Raw genomic sequence first — 18,138 nt, forward strand, 5'->3', positions numbered from 1 at the left:
ATCGGCTTTTTCAAAGCAATACATACTTCAAAAGTGTAATTGTAAATATACAGACTTATTCCCTGTAGCCAGAATGGCCTTTGTTTTCTTTGAATGACTCAGCTTACCTCATTGAGCCTCTGGACACTGTGGCTTGCTCTTCCGGGGCAGGAGGCCCAAGGAGCATTCCAGGGAAGTAGACAACTTCCTGTTTGATGAGTCATGGGGCTGGCTGAGGGGAGGTGTTAACGGCTATGCTAGGGGGAGGGGCCAAGTCAAGAACCAATCGGCCCTGATCGTTCAGGCGGTGCTTGATGATGTCAAAAACTCTATAAGAGGGGAGAGGACAGCTTGAAGATCCTCTCTTTTCCTTTTCCGGTTGGAGCCAGAGACAGTTACAACGACAGTTACAGAGGCAGTTACGACAGTTACGTCAGTTACAGCCACAGCTGAAGCAGGAGCTGCCAGTAGCAGAGCTAACCTACGGGAGAAAGCTGAACAAAGACTTCAGGCCATTACAGCGACAGTTACAGCGACAGTTGGAGCCAGAGGCAGTTACAGAGGCAGTTACGGCAGTTACGTCAGTTACAGCCACAGCCACAGACACAGCTGAAGCAGGAGCTGCCAGTAGCAGAGCTGACCTACGGGAGAAAGCTGAACAAAGACTTCAGGCCAGTGGGTAATCTTATTACCATCGAGGGGGAAGCATGATTTTGCTTTATGCAATCATGCTTCTCTGTAGCCTCCTGGTTACTCTTGCAAGGCGTACTTATTGGGCCTGGAAGCTTTTGATCAACATATCAAAATGGGGTTGCTGGTTCATGGGTTGGTTACTGTGGAGCCTAAATAAATGTTTTGATTCTTCTGCCTTCTACTTTGAGAGTTTCTTATATCCGGCGGTTCCGAACCTTTCAGACATGTTTATGATCCTCTTTGAGATTATAAACTCTGCCCTCCTAATACATTCCCCTATGTCACCTCAGTCTCTGGGGAGAGGGAAGGGATTGGATTTATAAAAATCCTCCTGAGGCTCAAGTCACCAGGCTCCTGGGCTTCTCCAAGCTCCCTTGCCAGGCTGACTGGCCTCATGGTCCCATCTGCAATCTTGTCTCCAAGGGCACCATGGCTCAAACTCCAGGGTGTGGTGGGTGATTGATGCCAGCGGCTGAAACTGAGGACAGATAACAGAACAAAAACAAACACCCACAGACCCCTTTCTTGGAGCCAGGGTAAAAAATGAGGGGGTAGGGAAGGTCTCCCTCCTCCTGGTTCAGTTCATGGCACCCACATTGTGGGGGACTGTACGTGATCTTCACCCTCTGGGAGCACATGAGAAAGGGAGGCTCTGACCTAGTCTGGCCAGTTTTAAAGACACAGCTTCAGCTTGTTTCAGCTTTGCAGCCAATCAAAGGAAGCTCCTGCCACTTATGTGGGAGGGAAACACAGGGAAGTAGGGTCTCTCCATGGTGGACAATTGGGGCATGGACAAGGCAAGATCCATTATACCTCTATGGAAAGACAATACGAAATGTATATGGTTCCCACTCAACCCTTAAAGAATTCATATAGCATTCCAGAGTCAAAAGAGCAGTGGGGAGAATCTGGGGCATTGGAAGGGAGTTGCCTGCTAGCCTAGCCGAAAGGGGCATAGGAAATGCAGATCTCTTTAAGAAACCATTTGAGAATGGAAGTTGGCTCTGAAGAGACGTTTCCCAAGGAATTGTAGAGATTGGAGATTTCTCATTATTTTTCAGCTTGATTCCACAAAGGTTGGTCAACTGATGAATATGGAGATGTGGCAGGAGCCTTGAGGATTAAGCAACTCAAACTGGGCTTATCATACATTTGCTAGATTGTTATCCATGGCAGAGCAGGGCTGTGTTCTGGATCACTAACTGTGGGAAAGGCTGTCCTCCCACCCTTGTAGCAATGACATTAAAAGTGATGACCCTTCTGTGCTGGTTCCTGAATGCAGCCAGCAGGGATGGCCAAAATTGGGAGATGCAAGCATGGAGAATTTCTTCCATGTTGTAGGCGATCTGGAGAAGCATTCACCTACACTGAAGTTATTAGCTTGGTGGTGCTAAGTTTTTTTTTTTTATATTTTAGATGGATCTACGATCTAATCATTTTGGGAATGTGTTTTTAAGAAGGGATTGGCTAGGTGTCTGTTGATATGCAAAGTGCCTGTAATAATTGACACATAAATTGATACCACTGATGAGGGAAGAGAGATAGCCATAGATGCCAGTCCTGGTGATCTGAGCAGCTTGGGATGCTACTGCTGTCTCATTCCAGAAACTAAAACTGGAGAAGTAAAAGGTGGATGGTTGTAAAGGCTGTGCCTGGGATTTTTTTTTAAATGACCCTTTCTTTAGCAGCTTGCTACTTCTCAATTGCTGCCAGGGTACCACCATCTGATTGGCACAAGTTAGAGCTCCTAGGTGTTCTTGCTGCCTGGGAGAGGTGAGTGATTTCATTGGATGCCTTGGGAACAAGGCTGATTCTGCAGTCCCAATGAGGAGAGAACGTAAATGCTCAGAGACACTTAGACTCTTAGGTTGGGATGCTAAGAACAAGCCATTGAGCTTTTTTAAAAAAATTCTTTTTTATTGGCTATTTTGTGAATGGTTCTTTCTTTTGGTCTGAGCTATATGATTCACATGGCACTTTGTTGCATAACTCTTCAATGCATGTTTTATATAATGTAACCAATATAGGCCTACAGGGATCCTGATACCAACTTCTCTGTGACTCTCTGTGACTCCATTTGGGGCTTTCATGGCAAAGATTCTGGAGTGGTTTGCTATTTCCTCTCTAGCTAATTTTACAGATGAGAAAACTGAGGCAAGCAGGGTGAAGTGACTTGCCCAGGGTCACACAGCTAGGAAGTATCCGAGGCTAGATTTGAGCTCAGGTCTTCCTGATTCCAGGCCTGGTGCTGTCTGTACTGTGATGCCACCTAGCTGCCCACTACCAACTTGGACTCTTATTGACAAGTCAGATCTTCCCCTCAAAATTCTAGGAGTGGCCTATCACGCCCACTCTCCCTTATCTTCAGCTTCCCCCTTACTACTGGCTGCTTCCCTGTTGTCTGCAAACACTCCTGTGTCCCATCCTGAATAAGCCCTTACTTGATTCACCCATCTGCCCTAGTGATCATCATGTATTTCTTCCCTTTTGAAGCCACTGAACTTTTAAGAGGACCCCAATTAAATCATCTCCAGATGGGGTTTGGGAGTGCCTCGCCTAATTTACATAGGAGGCGACCACATGAGAACTTTTCTCTTATCAATGAATGAGACACTCCAGTGGTACAGAGCTTGCTCACAGTATGTATGTCATGAATCAGCAATCTTTTCTGACCTATGGCCTGGAGTTATTCCTCAAGGCTCTCAGTCTGGGAATGTAGCCACTCACCATGCACCCCCCCATGCCTATCACCCTATTAATAGAGTCTGGGTCCTGACATGGAGACCCACAGGAACCCTGGGGAATCCTGGGATCCTGGAGGACTCCTTTAGGCTAGGGTAGTCCTCCATGTAAAAAGGGATGGGAGGAAGGACCAACCCCCTGAGAGAGCCTAGGCAATTCACAAATACTCCTTGCGGACTTTCTGGCCTTCACAATCATTTAGTTACAGAGTGCACAAAGATTAGAAATGAGGATGTGGTTGCTGTGTAAGACTTCTTGGATTGGACTAAGAATAGGAAATCTGCTCTCCATATGATTTATAATTATATTGGAACAATCAGTTGATAGCTTCAGAGAATCCACTTTCAGTGGCCATGGCTCAGGGGATCAGATAATTTAATGACCAGCAGAGCAGATTACTTAATGGTACCTTTAAGCTCTGATTGCCCTTTAATCAGACCACCTTGATTCTTAATCTTCATAGCTCTCTGGCTACTGTTGGGAGATTGAAGGATTGGAGAGTCCAGTATGTTTTAATGTCCAGGCTTTTGTCTCCACCCACTGCATAGCTTTCCGTACCCCACTAATGTCACCTGCCACAGGCACAAAGAAGTTCCTATCCTCTTTCATGCGATTCGATATGCATCTGGAATGGTTCCCCAATTCATCGAATTGTTTTGCTGCATCTTCTATATTTAAGGTAAAATTCAGAGAGCTTTATATCTTCTATACCAAACCTTCCAGGCTACAGATCTATGGCAGCTTAAAGAACAAGGTGGGCTGGTGACAATGGGATTCCTGAGTTGATGGAGACCGCACTTAGGATTAGTTTGTGCTCAGCACAGAAGGGAGGAATGGGAAAGGAACCTAGCACCATGACCTCACTTATGTTATAAATTATTAGGAATTGATGCTGGGGTAATGTCTTTGATCTGGGTGTTCTTAACCTCTGTTGACTCCCTAAAATCAATGATCATCTCAAGATAGATCAGAATCAGTGATTTGGCAGAGGCAACCAATGTTAACCAAAAGAAATATCCCCTAGTTTATTGTGGATTGGCTCATAAGAGGTAACCCCGATGTTTGCCCTGGACTTGTCAAAAAGAGGGAACTGGGAGGAGAGATCATATCCAATGGTGTATCTCAAATATTGTTACTGTCCCCTCTAGTAAAGAAAGAACAAACAAGGAAACAAAACCAACACGTAAATCTTCACTTCATCTTGCTTTGGAATTCTGGCTTTTGTTTCGTGACTACTATAAGTGTTAAGTGTACATTGATCAGGTCAGAGAAGAATGCACTTAATGGGGGAACTCATTTGGACTGCAGTCTCAAAGCTTACCTATTAGTACATTATGTCTGACAGACTTTGGTCAAAACACAATACTGAGTTTTTCTCCTACAGAAGGATAACATTCTGTTTTTCTTTTTTTTGGAGGGGGAAAGGCAGGGCAATTGGGGTTAAGTGACTTGCACACAGCCAGTAAGTGTGTCAAGTGTCTGAGGCTGGATTTGAACTCAGGTCCTCCTTACTCCAGGGCTGGTGCTCTACTCACGGTGCCACCTAGCTGCCCCAGGATAACATATTCTTGGTTGTAAGCCTTTGTGTTTTGCTTTTTCTGGATTCCTATGCCCTCTAGAACACTCGCTCCATAAATGACTCATTTCTTTTCATCTTAAATCCTTTCTTCTCTCCTTCTTTCAATCTTCTGGCACACTGAGGCCTGGCTCTCCCTGATGATGTTTCTCCCCCTTGCCACCCTTTCTAGTACTGGCTACACTTTCCCTTGTTCCCCCCAACTCACCGGTGTTGGGAGGAGGGGTGCCAAAATACTCCTCATTTCACACAACCACTTCCATAATCTATCAGCAATGTCTTCTCTTTTGAGGCCACATCATCAAATTTATCACCTAATTAGGGTCCTGGTAGCCATTGTCTATCAATCTCTGGGACATTCTCCTTCCTTCATCCCTCAATGAGGTCACTGCCTGGCTCACAGTCTTTTTCTCTACCCCAACTCTTGCCTCTCATCCAAGGGAACTTCAACATATGTAATGATGCTCTCTCACTTCCAAATTCCTCAGTCTATTCAGTTCCCATGCCACCTAAAGTATTCATCGGGAATGCCATTTCTCATTTCTTCATCAGCCACAAGTGTTCTACTTCCATGTGGAAGGAATATGGATTCTAAAATTTCTTTAACATCATCACTTTTTTATTATTCTCTCTCCATATGCCTTCATCATCCCTAACCCTATTCTTCATTTTCACTGTGTCCTCCACTCCTTCCACTGTTCTACCACTGTGTCCTTCCATTCTCTCCCTCAGTTGTTGGGCCATCACTAGCTACGCTGTCTTCCCTTTCCTATCTTGACCCAATGGCAAATAAAATGCCTCCATTTCCTCTACTGTCAAGTCCCTTGTTCCCTTGTCCTGTTTCTAGCCATACCTTGTCAAATGCCAACTCCGAGTTACTCATGCTGTCCATGTCCTTCACTCCTATCCATGTGCTGCTGAATGGGATCGGACATCATGAAGCTGTGCTGATTGGGTCCCCCGCAAATTTATGTTATGCAACCTCAACTGTACCCTCACTGCAGCAAAGCATTTTTGTGCGGTTGTGGTTTTTAGGGAGTTGGATGCTTTTTAAATGATCTCTCCTTCACTTGTTTTCTAGGTTAGTTTTTTAAAAAGTAGTTGCTGTGTATATTTTCAGTCTTTTGACTTTGTTCTAATATTTCTTTTTGTCTTGTGGAGTTATTGAGACCTGATTACTCCATTCTGTTTTTTTCAGGGAGCCCAGCACTCGGATGAGCATTTCTACCTTATATTCAAAGCTTTTATTCTCTTTCTACTTTTTTCCCTTCAAGAATTCTAATTTAAGTGTCCATGCAATTCCAGTGGATGCTTCTGTAGCAGGTAGAGTTGGTCCATTGGTACTTTCTACTCCCTTCTCCCTTCTGGAAAGGGACAGAGCTGAGTCTTGCTAAGCCTTGATAAGCTACTTGCAGAGGTTGGTTTAGGCTATGCTCCACGTTTCTCTGACAAGTTGGGAAGCTTGGGGCTTAATCAGCCATGCTCTGTTACAACAATTAGCTCCCTTTTAGCCTAGGGACAATATAATGGCCTTCAGGTCCACCTGGATCCTTTCTCTGATGTTTTATGGTATTTTTTGTTTGGTGAAGTTATTGCTACAATTATTATCTTACAGCCTTCAGTAAGAAAAAATTCCTAACATTCATACAAAGGTTTGACTCTCTGTCCTAATTCCAATTTTTGGCTTCTTTCGTTCCCCTTTTCTTATCATGGACAAAGTGCACAATATAAATTTTCATGACCAACCCTGAGTTTCTTTATATATTAAGAAAAATCAGGGTGCAGGTTAGACTTGGGTAAGAAAAGCACAAAGCGTATATAATAGTGCCTGTTACTGTACAGGCCTGGGGAAGAGAAGTTGGGGAAGTGAGACCTTTTGGAACTTTGCTTGGTCCTTGAAGAGGCGATTCCGAGCTGCATAGAGGAGGTTCCTTCTGTTTCTTCTCAGTTTTCTTTATTGTGGCTCTCTCTTGGTCCCTTTCTGGCATTATTTCCAGGTGAACTGGACTCGTGGGCAGCCTTCATCATCTTAACTCGGAAGTCCATCTATCATATAACAGTGGAGTCTTATGCCTTGTCTTATAGACAACCCAAACAGTCCCTAACCTGAACTGAATTCAGTTGCCCCCAAGGCGGGTGTGTGTGTGTGTGTGTGTGTGTGTGTGTGTGTGTATAATTATAGACACACCTACGTTTTGGGGACGACACCCAATCCAATTCCATCTTGGATGGGAATCCAGTATTGAAGTGACCAAATGAAGCCTGCCTCCATTTTAACCACTTAATCACTGTCCATGGTCTAGGTCTTCTGAATTGTCCTCCTCTCCTGCCTTCCCTGTTACTGCTGAGGGCACCACTGTCCTCCTAGTCCCTCAGACTCTCAACCTAGGAGTGAGTCATCCTGGATTCCTCACTATCTCTCACTCCCCATATCTCTGGTCCAGGGCTTCCTTGGGGTGAGCTGGAAGGGAAACAGTCTGCACGGGGCTCAATGAAATGACTAGATGCCATATTCATTGTCCTGCCCCACTCTTATTGCGGGAGCAGTGAGACATAAGATTCAAGTTTCCTTTATTTGTGCAGAAAACTATCTTTGGGAGAGGTTTGGACAGGGTGGGGGATCCTAATGTTCTGATCATTGTATTTACAGACCTGTCTAGGTGTCTGGGGGTGCATCTTTCAGTATATGTGTATGCATTGTGTGTATGCTTGTGTGTGTGTATGTTTGTCTGCATCTCCCCAGGTCTTTAATTTCAAGGGTGTGCAATAGTTTGTTGCTCTGTATCTGTTTACATCTCTGTGTCTGTGTACAAGGTCTGTGCATGTCTGTATGTACCTTTGTGTCTTTGTGTGTCCATGTGTCCCTCTCTGTGTGTGTTTCTTTGCATCTTTGGGTATCCATGTGTAGGTGCCTTGGCTGTGTGTTTGCTTATCTGTTTATATGTTGCTCCTTTGTATGTCTGCATATTTATGAATCAAATCAATGTGTTGGTATGTCATGGTGTGTGTGTGTGTGTGTGCGTCTTTCTGTTGCTGCATGGGAGTATAAAGAAATTTTGTGTCTGTGTGTGTGCATGCGTCTGTCTCTCTCTGCATTTTTAGGCAAATATGCTGCCCTGGATGCAGGAGCAATCCCATTTCTGCTGGAATTGTTGGACATCGACGTGGTCAAAGTACGCCTGAACGCCATCAAAGCGCTCACCATGCTGGCCGAGGCCCCTGAGGGCCGGCGAGACCTGCTCCCGGAAGTGTACAGGTTCAAGGTGCTGATTCACAACCCTGTCAGGGCCGTGAGCCGGGCAGCCCAGATTGCCACCAAGGTCATCGAGTGGAAGCCCTGAAGTCATAGCCCCCCAGAAAGAGAGACCCAAGAGCCAGGTCAAGCCCTATCCTTGAAACCCCTAATAATGATTGTGAATGTATAACCATGATGCCTTGTGCTTTATTCTAGTCACACCCCCAAGAATCTCATGGCTATCCTGGGAGGCCTGGAAAGGCAGAGACCCTTAGAGCTGTCCAAAGGTATACCTGGGCTATGGAGGGTGGGAGTGATCTCTCCAGGACCAGATACATTCAAGCGGATTCTTGGAGGATCATTCATCAGGCACGTTAGAGAGAAGATTTCTGCTCATGTAGGAGTTAGGACACGCTCCCAGACTTCTGACCTAGTGCTGGAAGGGGCCTGAGATGCTCAGAGGGGAAGGGACTTGCCACACAGGAAGTGGGTAATGGAGCCACACTTTAGCCCAGATTTCCTGGGCCTCTTTATACTCCACCTTGATGCCAGCCCAAATCCAAATAGCCCGGCTGACAGACACACAGAGAAGCATGGCGAGGTGGCTTGGGGTGCCTGGAGGGGACCTTGGTGCAGGGCCTTTATTGCTACTGTCTCCAAATGAGACCAGAGCCGGGACTCTTAGCCCACTGGGCTGCCTCTTGGCTTGGCCCTACAGGGTCTAAGGTGCAGGTAGAGGTGGCCTGCTTGGTAGGTGATGCAGAGTTGGGAGGGGCAGCTCATCTACTGAATGACAGTCAAAATCCAAGAAGATATCAGCAGAGGAGAGCAGGGCTGAATCAAATCAAATGAAATCCAGGTGGGGTCAGTGTAGCATTGCAGGCTCATGAATTCAGAGCCAGACAGGACCTCGGAATCCATCTGGGCCCACGCCTTCATTTACAGATGAGGCGCAACTGAGAGAGGAAGTGATTTGGCCAAAGTCACTCAGATAGTAAGTCTCGAAGCTGGGGTTTGAACGCAGGTCTTCTGATTCCTAATCCAGTTCTCCTTCCTGTTCCCCTCCTCCTCCATGGGGAAGCATGCCCAAACAACGATCCAAGTGAGAAAGATCTGGGAATTCTGGTGGACCATAAGCTCAACAGTGTGATACAGCAGCCAAGAAAATGAATTTTATCATAAGCTGCGTGAATTGTGATGAAGGGCCCAGAATGAGGGAGGCCTTAGTCCTGCCACCCCTTCAATCAATCAACATTAAACATCTGCTGTATGCCTGGCACTGTGATAATTGTTGGGCAATTAAAAAAGAGGCAAAAGCCAGTCCCTGCCCTCAAGGAGCATCCAGTCTAATGGGGGAGACAACGTGAAAACAAATCTGTACAAAGTAAATTCTATATAGGATCAATAGGAAATAATTAACCAAGGGAAGGCATTAGAATTCAGAAGGGTTGGGGAAAGGCGGCCTTGGTCAGACCCCACGTGGAGCCCCATGTCCAGTTTGGGGCCACTTTTTAGGCAGGGCAGTAAAAAACTGGAGTGATTCCAGAAGAGAAGGAACAGGATGCGGAGGGGGAACCATGGCATTTGGAATGAATGGAAGGAGAAAGGGATGCTGGGTCCGGGGAGAAGGTTAAGGGGAATGGGTGACATTTAAGCTCTCTTCAGATATATAAGACTTTCATATGGGAATCATGGGGATGGTCTTGGGTTCAGAGGGTGGAATGAGGATTTCTGTGTGAGTGGGGCAGCATGTGGGCAGAGGCTCAGAGTGCCAGATTTCAGGTAGATGTCGGGAGAACAGAACTGTTCCAAAGTAGAATGGGCTGCCTTGTCAGGATATGGTTTTACCATTATTGGAAGTCTTTGAGAGTATCCTGGGGGACTACATGTTATTGTTGGGGATTGGGGTTAAGGAATTATGATATGGTTTGGAGATGAGGTTTATAATCAGGTTTGAATGAAATATTTGGGGATGGGACTGTGGTCAGGTGTCTGCTTGGTCAGGGTATTGGAGACATAGGGTGAGGTGTCTGGCCTGGGTCGGTGAGCATGGTCAGAGCTGGAGATGGGAGTGGTGGCTGCAAGGTGTCATCAGAGTCCTGGGGCAGAGCCACAGTGGGAAGGTGGGTGGATTTATTAGGTGTGTATAGTGACATGGGCAGGTGAGAACATTGGAAAGGGAGAGGACTTGGGAGGTATGCGAGGGGGAGCAGACTAGACATATGGACATATGTACAGAGTTAGAATGTAACTGTCAGTGACATCAATGGAACAGCTTGGGAGCGATAGGGAGTCCAGGCATCCTGTTTGGTATGATACTGGGAAGTCACTGGGGGCAGCCCGAGGTCTGCAGAGAGCACCACAGAGCCCCAGTGCCACCACAGCTGGGCATGGCAGGGGCCACTGGCACCTGTACTTGCACAGGTTGGGGTATGTAGGGATTGGCTGTGCTTCCATGCTGGGCTCAGCTCCAAGGGGCAAGTGTGGCCCTGCCATGGCACTCAGCACTTAGGGTGGCAGTGGTTGAGTCATGTGCTAGGGGCAGCTGCCATCAGTCTATACCTTATGCCAGAGGTAGAAGGCAGGCTTCTCTAAAACAGTATCAGAGCTTCTTCTGATGCTGGTGCCTTTGAGACCAGCTATTCTTCATTCTGAGGGAAGCCAAAATAAAGATACAACACCACCAAAGGGGATTATACAACAGCAGACATTTCTATTCCTCCCTTTCCTCCCAATCTGGCATCACTTTGCCAGCTTCATAATCTTGACCCCTCATTCATGCCCTCAGTCCCATATGCTCCCCATCAAGTGCCTTCTCTCCTTGCACAATGGAGCTGCTGAAGCCTGCTGTAGGAACTCATCCCACTGTGTCAATGAGGTTGTTTTAACAACCCAGCTAGCAGCTTCGGTGGGGGCGTAAGATCCCTCCCCAACAGCCGGCACCCAGGTGGCTCCTGGGACCCAGGAAGCTGCCGGGAAAGCACAGGTTCTTTTTATCTGCTTAAACAAGGAAAGCACGGTGAAGGGGTTGACCAGCTTACTTTAATCCAGCATTCACTTAGCATACAGACAACATTCATTTAGTTCAGGGGAAAACACCAGCATTCAGTTAGCATTCAGTTAGTTCAGGGGAGCATACAGACAAGCATCAAGATTCATTGACTTACTTCAGGGGAAAAAACCAGCACCCTGAGGTTCAAAACATTCATTTAGTTCGGGGGAAAAACAAACCAGCATCCCGAACCTCAAAACCAAAATACAAACAAATTATAAATATCAACAGACAGACCCAACACAATTCATAGTTACCAACATCTGGGCTTGGCCCGAGAGCAAGGGCTGGTCCAGAGTCACGCTTGCTTGCCGCTGCTCCCACACCAACCGGAAGAGGCAAGAGAGAGCTCTTCAAGCTGTCCTCTCCCCTCTTATAGGGTTTTTGACATCATCAAGCACCGCCTGAATGACCAGGGCCGATTGGTTCTTGACTTGGCCCCTCCCCCTAGCGTAGACGTTAACACCTCCCCTCAGCCAGCCCCATGACTCATCACACAGGAAGTTTTCTGCTTCCTGACATGCTCTCTGGGCTTCCTGCCCCGGAAGAGCAAGCCACAGCATCCAGAGGCTCAATGAGGTAAGCTGAGTCATTCAAAGAAAACAAAGGCCATTCTGGTTACAGAGGTCCACTACAAATTCACCTCATCTCCCCTCAGATGGGCCCTTGCCACTGCACGGACAAACTTGTTCTTGGATTGATTTGGGTTGCTGTTTGTACCAAGCCTTCTCTTTTCTCCTCCAGCCCCTCTTTCTCAGCAGATGTTCTCACCTCCTACTTTACTGAGAAAAATAGAGGCCATCTGTCATGGAGCTCCCTTTCCTCCTCCCTCTGTCCTTTTAAAATCCCTCTGCATCTTCATCCATCATCCCCTCTTTGGCTCTTGTATTGGGGAAGAGGCAGTCTTCCACTTGTGAAGGCCAGTTCTTCTGCCCAGGTCACCAATCCCAGAGCCCTCTGCCTCCTCCAGGATCTTGCGCTATGGATTAATTCCTTGTTGTCAGAAAGGCATCTAATACTGAGGTCACCTAAACATTTTATTCTCTTGGTTTCTGCCTGAAGATTGTTTGGCCTTCATTCTCATAGAGGGTCCATCGCATCAATCCTGAATCTCAGAGTTGGATGGGAATGCTCTCAGTCTAGCCCACATCTGAGCAAGAATTCTTTGTATTGCATTGTCCAGTGAAGGGACAGACACCCTCTCTTGAGGCATGCCATTCCATTCTGGGACAGCTTTCACTGTGAGCAGGTTCTTTTTGATCTCAAGCCTAATTCTACCTTATTGAAACCTCTCCACATGGCTCCTGGTTCTGCCCTTTGGGATCAAGAAGAACACACCCATTCCCTCTTTCTCATGACATTTAAGCCAGATCTCACATCCCCGTCCTGAAAATCTTGTTCTTCTCCCGGGCAAAAATCCCCAGTTCCTTTAAGTGATCATCATAAGGCAATCGTATGGTAGCCTCAAACAAGGGAGAATGTGGCATGAATTGGCAACTGGTTGGTAAGTAGGATTGAGGGTCTGGCCATGTTCAGGGGGCACATATACAATGGTATGGATGGCCAGGGCTAGGGTTAGACCAGGGTGATGATATAGACTGAGCACCTGAGCACAGTGTGCATGTTGGGGGTAGGAGAGGTGTCCAGTGGAATTTGGGAGCCTAGGAACATGTGTTGCTTCAGTCCTGGTCATCAAGACCACCAGGTGTGACTAGGGCAAAGGACAACCTTGCAGGTAAGGAAGACTGTGGGGGTGGAGAGACGAGAGCATTGGAGAGAAGAGGGGCTGTGTGCTGAGAGATGCCCAAGACTCTTCTAGGAGGTGAATTAACAGGAGGAACTTGTCACTTTATAGTGGACAACTTCTTTTAGCCCTGAGCGGGACCTATGCTCCCAAGGTCAGTGTCACCATCTACAAGGTCCTTTGACAGAAGCCAAGGCCGTAATGACCTGCTCTGATCCTGCCAGGAAGGTGCTCCCAGATTAAAGAAGTCAAGGAGCTAGCCACATATGGACAGACAACAGGTTTGTGCAGACCAAGTGCCATATCCAAATGCAGGTGAGGTCAGTGTGGCAGGGGTTGGCTGGGGCACCATTTCTGTGGAGTGGGGCATGGACCGGGCCCCATGCATAAGTCACTAGCCCTTGCTCAGTCCCTCGATCAATGACTTGGGGGCCAATGCACTCACAGATTTAGATCTAGAAGTCCAATCCTCTCATGTTTAATAGGCCTAGAGAGCTTAAATACTTGCCCAAGGGTACCCAAATTATAAGTGTCAGATTTGAACCCAAGTCCTCAGACTCTGCCACTATTGAAGAAGCTTCCTTACTTCCCAAGTAGGTTATAAGAAACCACAGAAAGGTGCCCCCCCCCACTCCAATCCCCTTCCCTTTTGAACATCTTGCTGACAGCTCTCCCAGTTCCCCCTTGGCTTTCTCCCACCAGCCCCAGAGCCTGAGACCAGACCTCAAGTCTGGGGCTGCCTCCTTTGGTTTTTGTTGCTCTTTCCAAGCAGAGCACAACCAGTGACCAGTGAACCCAAGAGATGGGAGCCCTGGTGGTGAGGTCCTGCACTTGAGAGATCTGGGGGTCCTAAGTCAGTTCCAGCTGCCTGGCAGGAGGCGTTTCCTACAAGGACATCTCAGGAGAGAAGGCTACCAGTGATGAGATCATTTGGAACCCGAGGGGGACTGAAGAACTGTCTGTGACCGACCAAAAGATGTGAATCCTGTGAGCTGCCGAGACAGTGAAGACCTGTTGGAAAAGGGAAAGATCTTCTCTGAAGCGCTGCCTTGCTGAATCTCCCTCCCTGGAGACTCTTAACAGGGATATATGATGGATGCACTTGGGAGTCTTTGGGGGCTTAATTATGTCTTTTGTGGTTAAGGAAATAAAGAGCCGCTCTTCCCCCGATGCTTACTTGGTGCGTCCATTAAATACCTCTTCTGGAAGATAGTAGTTTTAGGAGAGGCCCCATGTAGGAGTCACATCTAAACTGAGTTTAAGACAATTTCTCTGCTCAGGGTTAGGGGCAGAATGCACCAGAGGGCATGAGGAAACCCTAACTCTCTTTGGGGGTCCAACTCTTCCCTTAGGACAGAATTCAGTGTGTGGGAATCCATAGAGTCCAGTCATAGCCCCATCCCCATGTCAAGGGTCGTATCATGAACATGAACCTTGGCTGCAGGAATGTTGCCCTCCTTGAGTTGCTGTGGAAGGGATATTGCGAGGAGTCAGGATGGGTGAAGTCTGGGGCTGCTTACATGGGATGACTTGGGAAGAAGCTTGGAAAGATTGAGTCACTTAGCCCTCAAGGCACTAATGGGAGGATACAGCTTTTCTGTTTCTTGAGAGAACAAAAAGGTACTTTGAAGTTGACCAATTATACGCCTTTCAAAAACCCTATGTGAGAGATATGGAAGATGTGGCTCAGACACTTCACAAATAGAGGGTGAGGGAGGTGTGACTAGGCAACAGTTTGGACGAAGAAGATTTGGGGGGGGTTAGTGGACCACAGATGCCATGTGAATCTATAGTACAACACGGCAGCTCAAAAGAGCTAAGCATGGTGGTGCCAAGGATGGAGAAACAGATGATTCTGCTGTGCCCTGCCCTGGTCAGGCTGCACCTGGAGTATGCCTTCAGTTCTGGTGCCAGTGTTTAGGAAAGCCATGAATAAGGTGGGGAGTAGACAGAGGAGGGCGATCAGGTTCTGATGAAGTGCCTGGAGTCCACGCCATGGGAAAGAGCAGCTGGAGGAAGTGGGCATGTTTAGCCTGGAGGAGAGAAGACTCAGGAAAGATTTGCTGGAAGCTCCGTCATGAGTCCACTCGGACCCAGAGTGAGAGGCCCAGATCAGCGGGGGTAGACGTGGGGTTTCCAGACTCAGATTTCAGTGTCTGCGAGGAAGGGCTTTATGAGAACAATCCACTGACGTACACTTATGAAGCACCTTCTGTGTGCCAGGAGCTGAGGTCACAGAAGCAAAAAGAAGCCATCTCTCCACTAAAGGAAATGGCATTCTGTCATTGGAGGGAGTGGCAGGCTCTCCCTCACTGGGAGGCTTCAGGGGGAGCCCGAGTGAGGGTGGATTAAGGAAGCTGCCGTGTTCACATGGGGCTTTGAGTGAGGTCGCCAACAGTGCTGAGATTGGAGCGCTGACAAGGATAGGTGACAGGATTCCTGACTCCTCGTTCTGGCCTCTTTTCTGCCAGCCTGTCCCTCGCCATTATGTAAAGGCAGCTGGGTGGCACCATAGTGGGCGGAGCACTGGGCCCGGAGTCAGGAGGATCTGAGTTCAAATGTGACCTCAGACACTTCCTAGGTGTGTGACCCTGGGCAAGTCACTTAACCTCTGGTTGCCTCAGTTTCCTTATATGTAAAATGGGGAGAATAATAGCACCTGCCCCCCAGAATTGTTGTGAGGAGGAAATGAGAACTTTGTAAAGCGCTGCATCTGTGCCGGCTACGATTGTTGTTTATTCCTGGATCTGCACTGTCCCTGCAGCAGCATTGATGGTTCCATGACTCCAGCCCATGACTGAGAGGCCAGTGGTGACCTCCCCCTACACACACACATGCACACGCACACACACAGCCCTCAGACCCCTTGGTCCCCAGAAGTCAGACATGCTGCTGGGTTGGCAACACACCTTCACATAACTCCCTCTGGCTTTGTAAGACCTCCCAGTCCTGCTCTATTATGATAGCCTGGGTTTGAATCTCACCTCTGATGCTTACTACCGATCCTCTCTGGGCTTGGCCTCTGGGCTCCTTTCCACATTTCCATGTAATCCTCTGTGTGACATTGGCCAAGTCAGTTAATCTCAGGTGTTTCTGTAAAGTGAGGCTGTGGGCTAGATGGCTCCTCACGTCCCTTCCAGCCTGGGAATTAGAGCTAGAAGCCACCCCTAGGTCTGGGAGCCCAATGCCCCCATTTCACAGATGAGAAACTGAAGGCTGAGGGAAGTTAGATCGAAGGGTGACCCTGGAAGGCAAGGCAGTCCCGGGGATGGACCACTAACACTCTGGATGAGTCCCTGGGAGGCGCCCGTGAAAGGCCGGGACTGTGTCTCAGCTCTCCATTTCTCCTCCAGGACTGAGCACACAACATGGCACATACCAGGCACACATGTTGATGGAAGTTCGTGCCCTCCTGCATCTGGCTGACTCTGTTCTAGGCCAGCAGGGATGGCTTTAGGTATGGCAGGCAGCTTCCTCTCCCCCAGCCTGCCAAGGAACAGTTGGGAGCCCAAGGTGATGTAGGAAGTGTCAGAGCCAGAACATTTCCAAATCTAGGGCTCTTTTAATACAAAGCCACCTCAAAAAAATAAGGAAGCACTCTGAAGCTCCCCTGCCCTCTGTGTCCAGGCAGCTGATGTCCTCCTGGGTCTGAAGAGCAGAATCGTATCTCTCACTGGGCGATCGACCAGCCTCTGTCAGACCCGGGGTCTGATGCTTATCAGAAATGATAGCCTCTCAGGGAAGGCTGGGGCTTGAAGAATGAGGCGGAGGAATGAAAAGCAAACAGAAGCCGGCTCAGTCGAAGGCTGGGAACATGAAAATAAACACAAGGAACGGGCCGGGCATACAGAGATGGAGAGCCTGGATTAAATTCAAAGAGGAGACCAGTGTTTATGCAATAAAAGCATCTGGCCTGAAATGAATCCTGCCTTGGGGGAGCAGATGTTCCATTTGCATTGCTCACAGAACTGAGATGGGCTTGGCTTCTTGGGCTCTGGCCTGGACGTGCTGCAGCTGGCAGCAAGGGAAGCGGAGCCGGATCACTAGAGTAATTGAGCCTGGCCCCAGGGACGCCAAGCTCCCACCCCGAGCTCCAAGGACTCCCTACTGTTCCTCACTCCCCAGGGGGGAAGAAGCCACCTGCCGTGCCTGCAGCCACCCCCGCCAGCCCTGGACAGAGTCAACCCCATGAGTGAGGGCACCGATGTCCAGGCTGATTTTCTGTCTAGCAGGAGGAGGAGGAGGAGGAGGAAGAGGAGGAGGAGAAGGAGGAGGAGGAGAGCACTGCCTTGCTTGGGATAATGCAGTGAGTTAATAGTAGAGTTGAGGTTTGGAGCAGGACCCTCTAAGGGCCATAGGAAGTCTGTGAGTCACATGAGGGACATGTCAGGTGACGTGGATAAAGAGCATGCCTTAATTGCCTGAGAAGTTTGACCTCAGGGACACCCAAGGAAGAAATGAGCCTGGCCAAAGTGAACCTTGCCTCAGTAATGCTTAATAACACCTAGCATTTGTGTAGATTTGGGCTATGCAGATATAAACGTATACAAAAACTGTTTATGTAACTTTAGGGTTTGCAAAACACTTTATAAACATCTCATTGGATCCTCACAACAAACACTGGGAACATAGGTACTATTATTATCCCCATTTTACAGATTAAGAAACTAAGGTAGGTGGCTATTAAGAGACTTGCCCAGGGTCACACCACTAGTAAGTGTCCAAGACAGGATTTGAACTCAGGTCTTTCCAACACCAGGTCCAGTGCTCTATCCACTGCACCATCTAGGTGCTTCTTGTTGTTCAGTCATTTCACTATTTCTGAATCTTTGTGACCTCATTTGGGGTTTTCTTGGCAAAGAAACTGGAGTGATTTGCCATTTCCTTCTCCAGTTTGACTGCTAGTTAGGCTTGAAGGCATGAACCTGGCCATTAACGATCCCATGTTGACTTGAAAGGAGGTCTTCAATGGAGTACAGCCCGGATCTGTTCTTGACTCTGTGCCATTCAGCATTTTTATTTATGATTTGGATGAGGACATGGAAAATATGGCTGGCCCATTTGTGTATGTCACAAAGCTGGGGTGATAGCTAATACACTGGATGGTGTAACTAGAA

General features: G+C 47.8%; 1 protein-coding gene across 1 annotated transcript in view; it reads left to right on the plus strand.

Annotated features, from left to right (window-relative positions):
- Positions 1-8,331, plus strand: part of RSPH14 (radial spoke head 14 homolog) — a 184,565-nt gene extending 176,234 nt beyond the window's left edge. Inside the window, exon 6 of the mRNA XM_036741025.1 lies at positions 8,093-8,331. Within this exon, the coding sequence (XP_036596920.1) occupies positions 8,093-8,331 (239 nt within the window). The remainder of the gene's footprint in view (positions 1-8,092) is intronic.
- Positions 8,332-18,138: the final 9,807 nt, after the last annotated feature.

This window comes from Trichosurus vulpecula, chromosome 1 (genome assembly GCF_011100635.1).
Source record: "Trichosurus vulpecula isolate mTriVul1 chromosome 1, mTriVul1.pri, whole genome shotgun sequence".
NCBI classification, from domain to species: Eukaryota; Metazoa; Chordata; class Mammalia; order Diprotodontia; family Phalangeridae; genus Trichosurus; species Trichosurus vulpecula.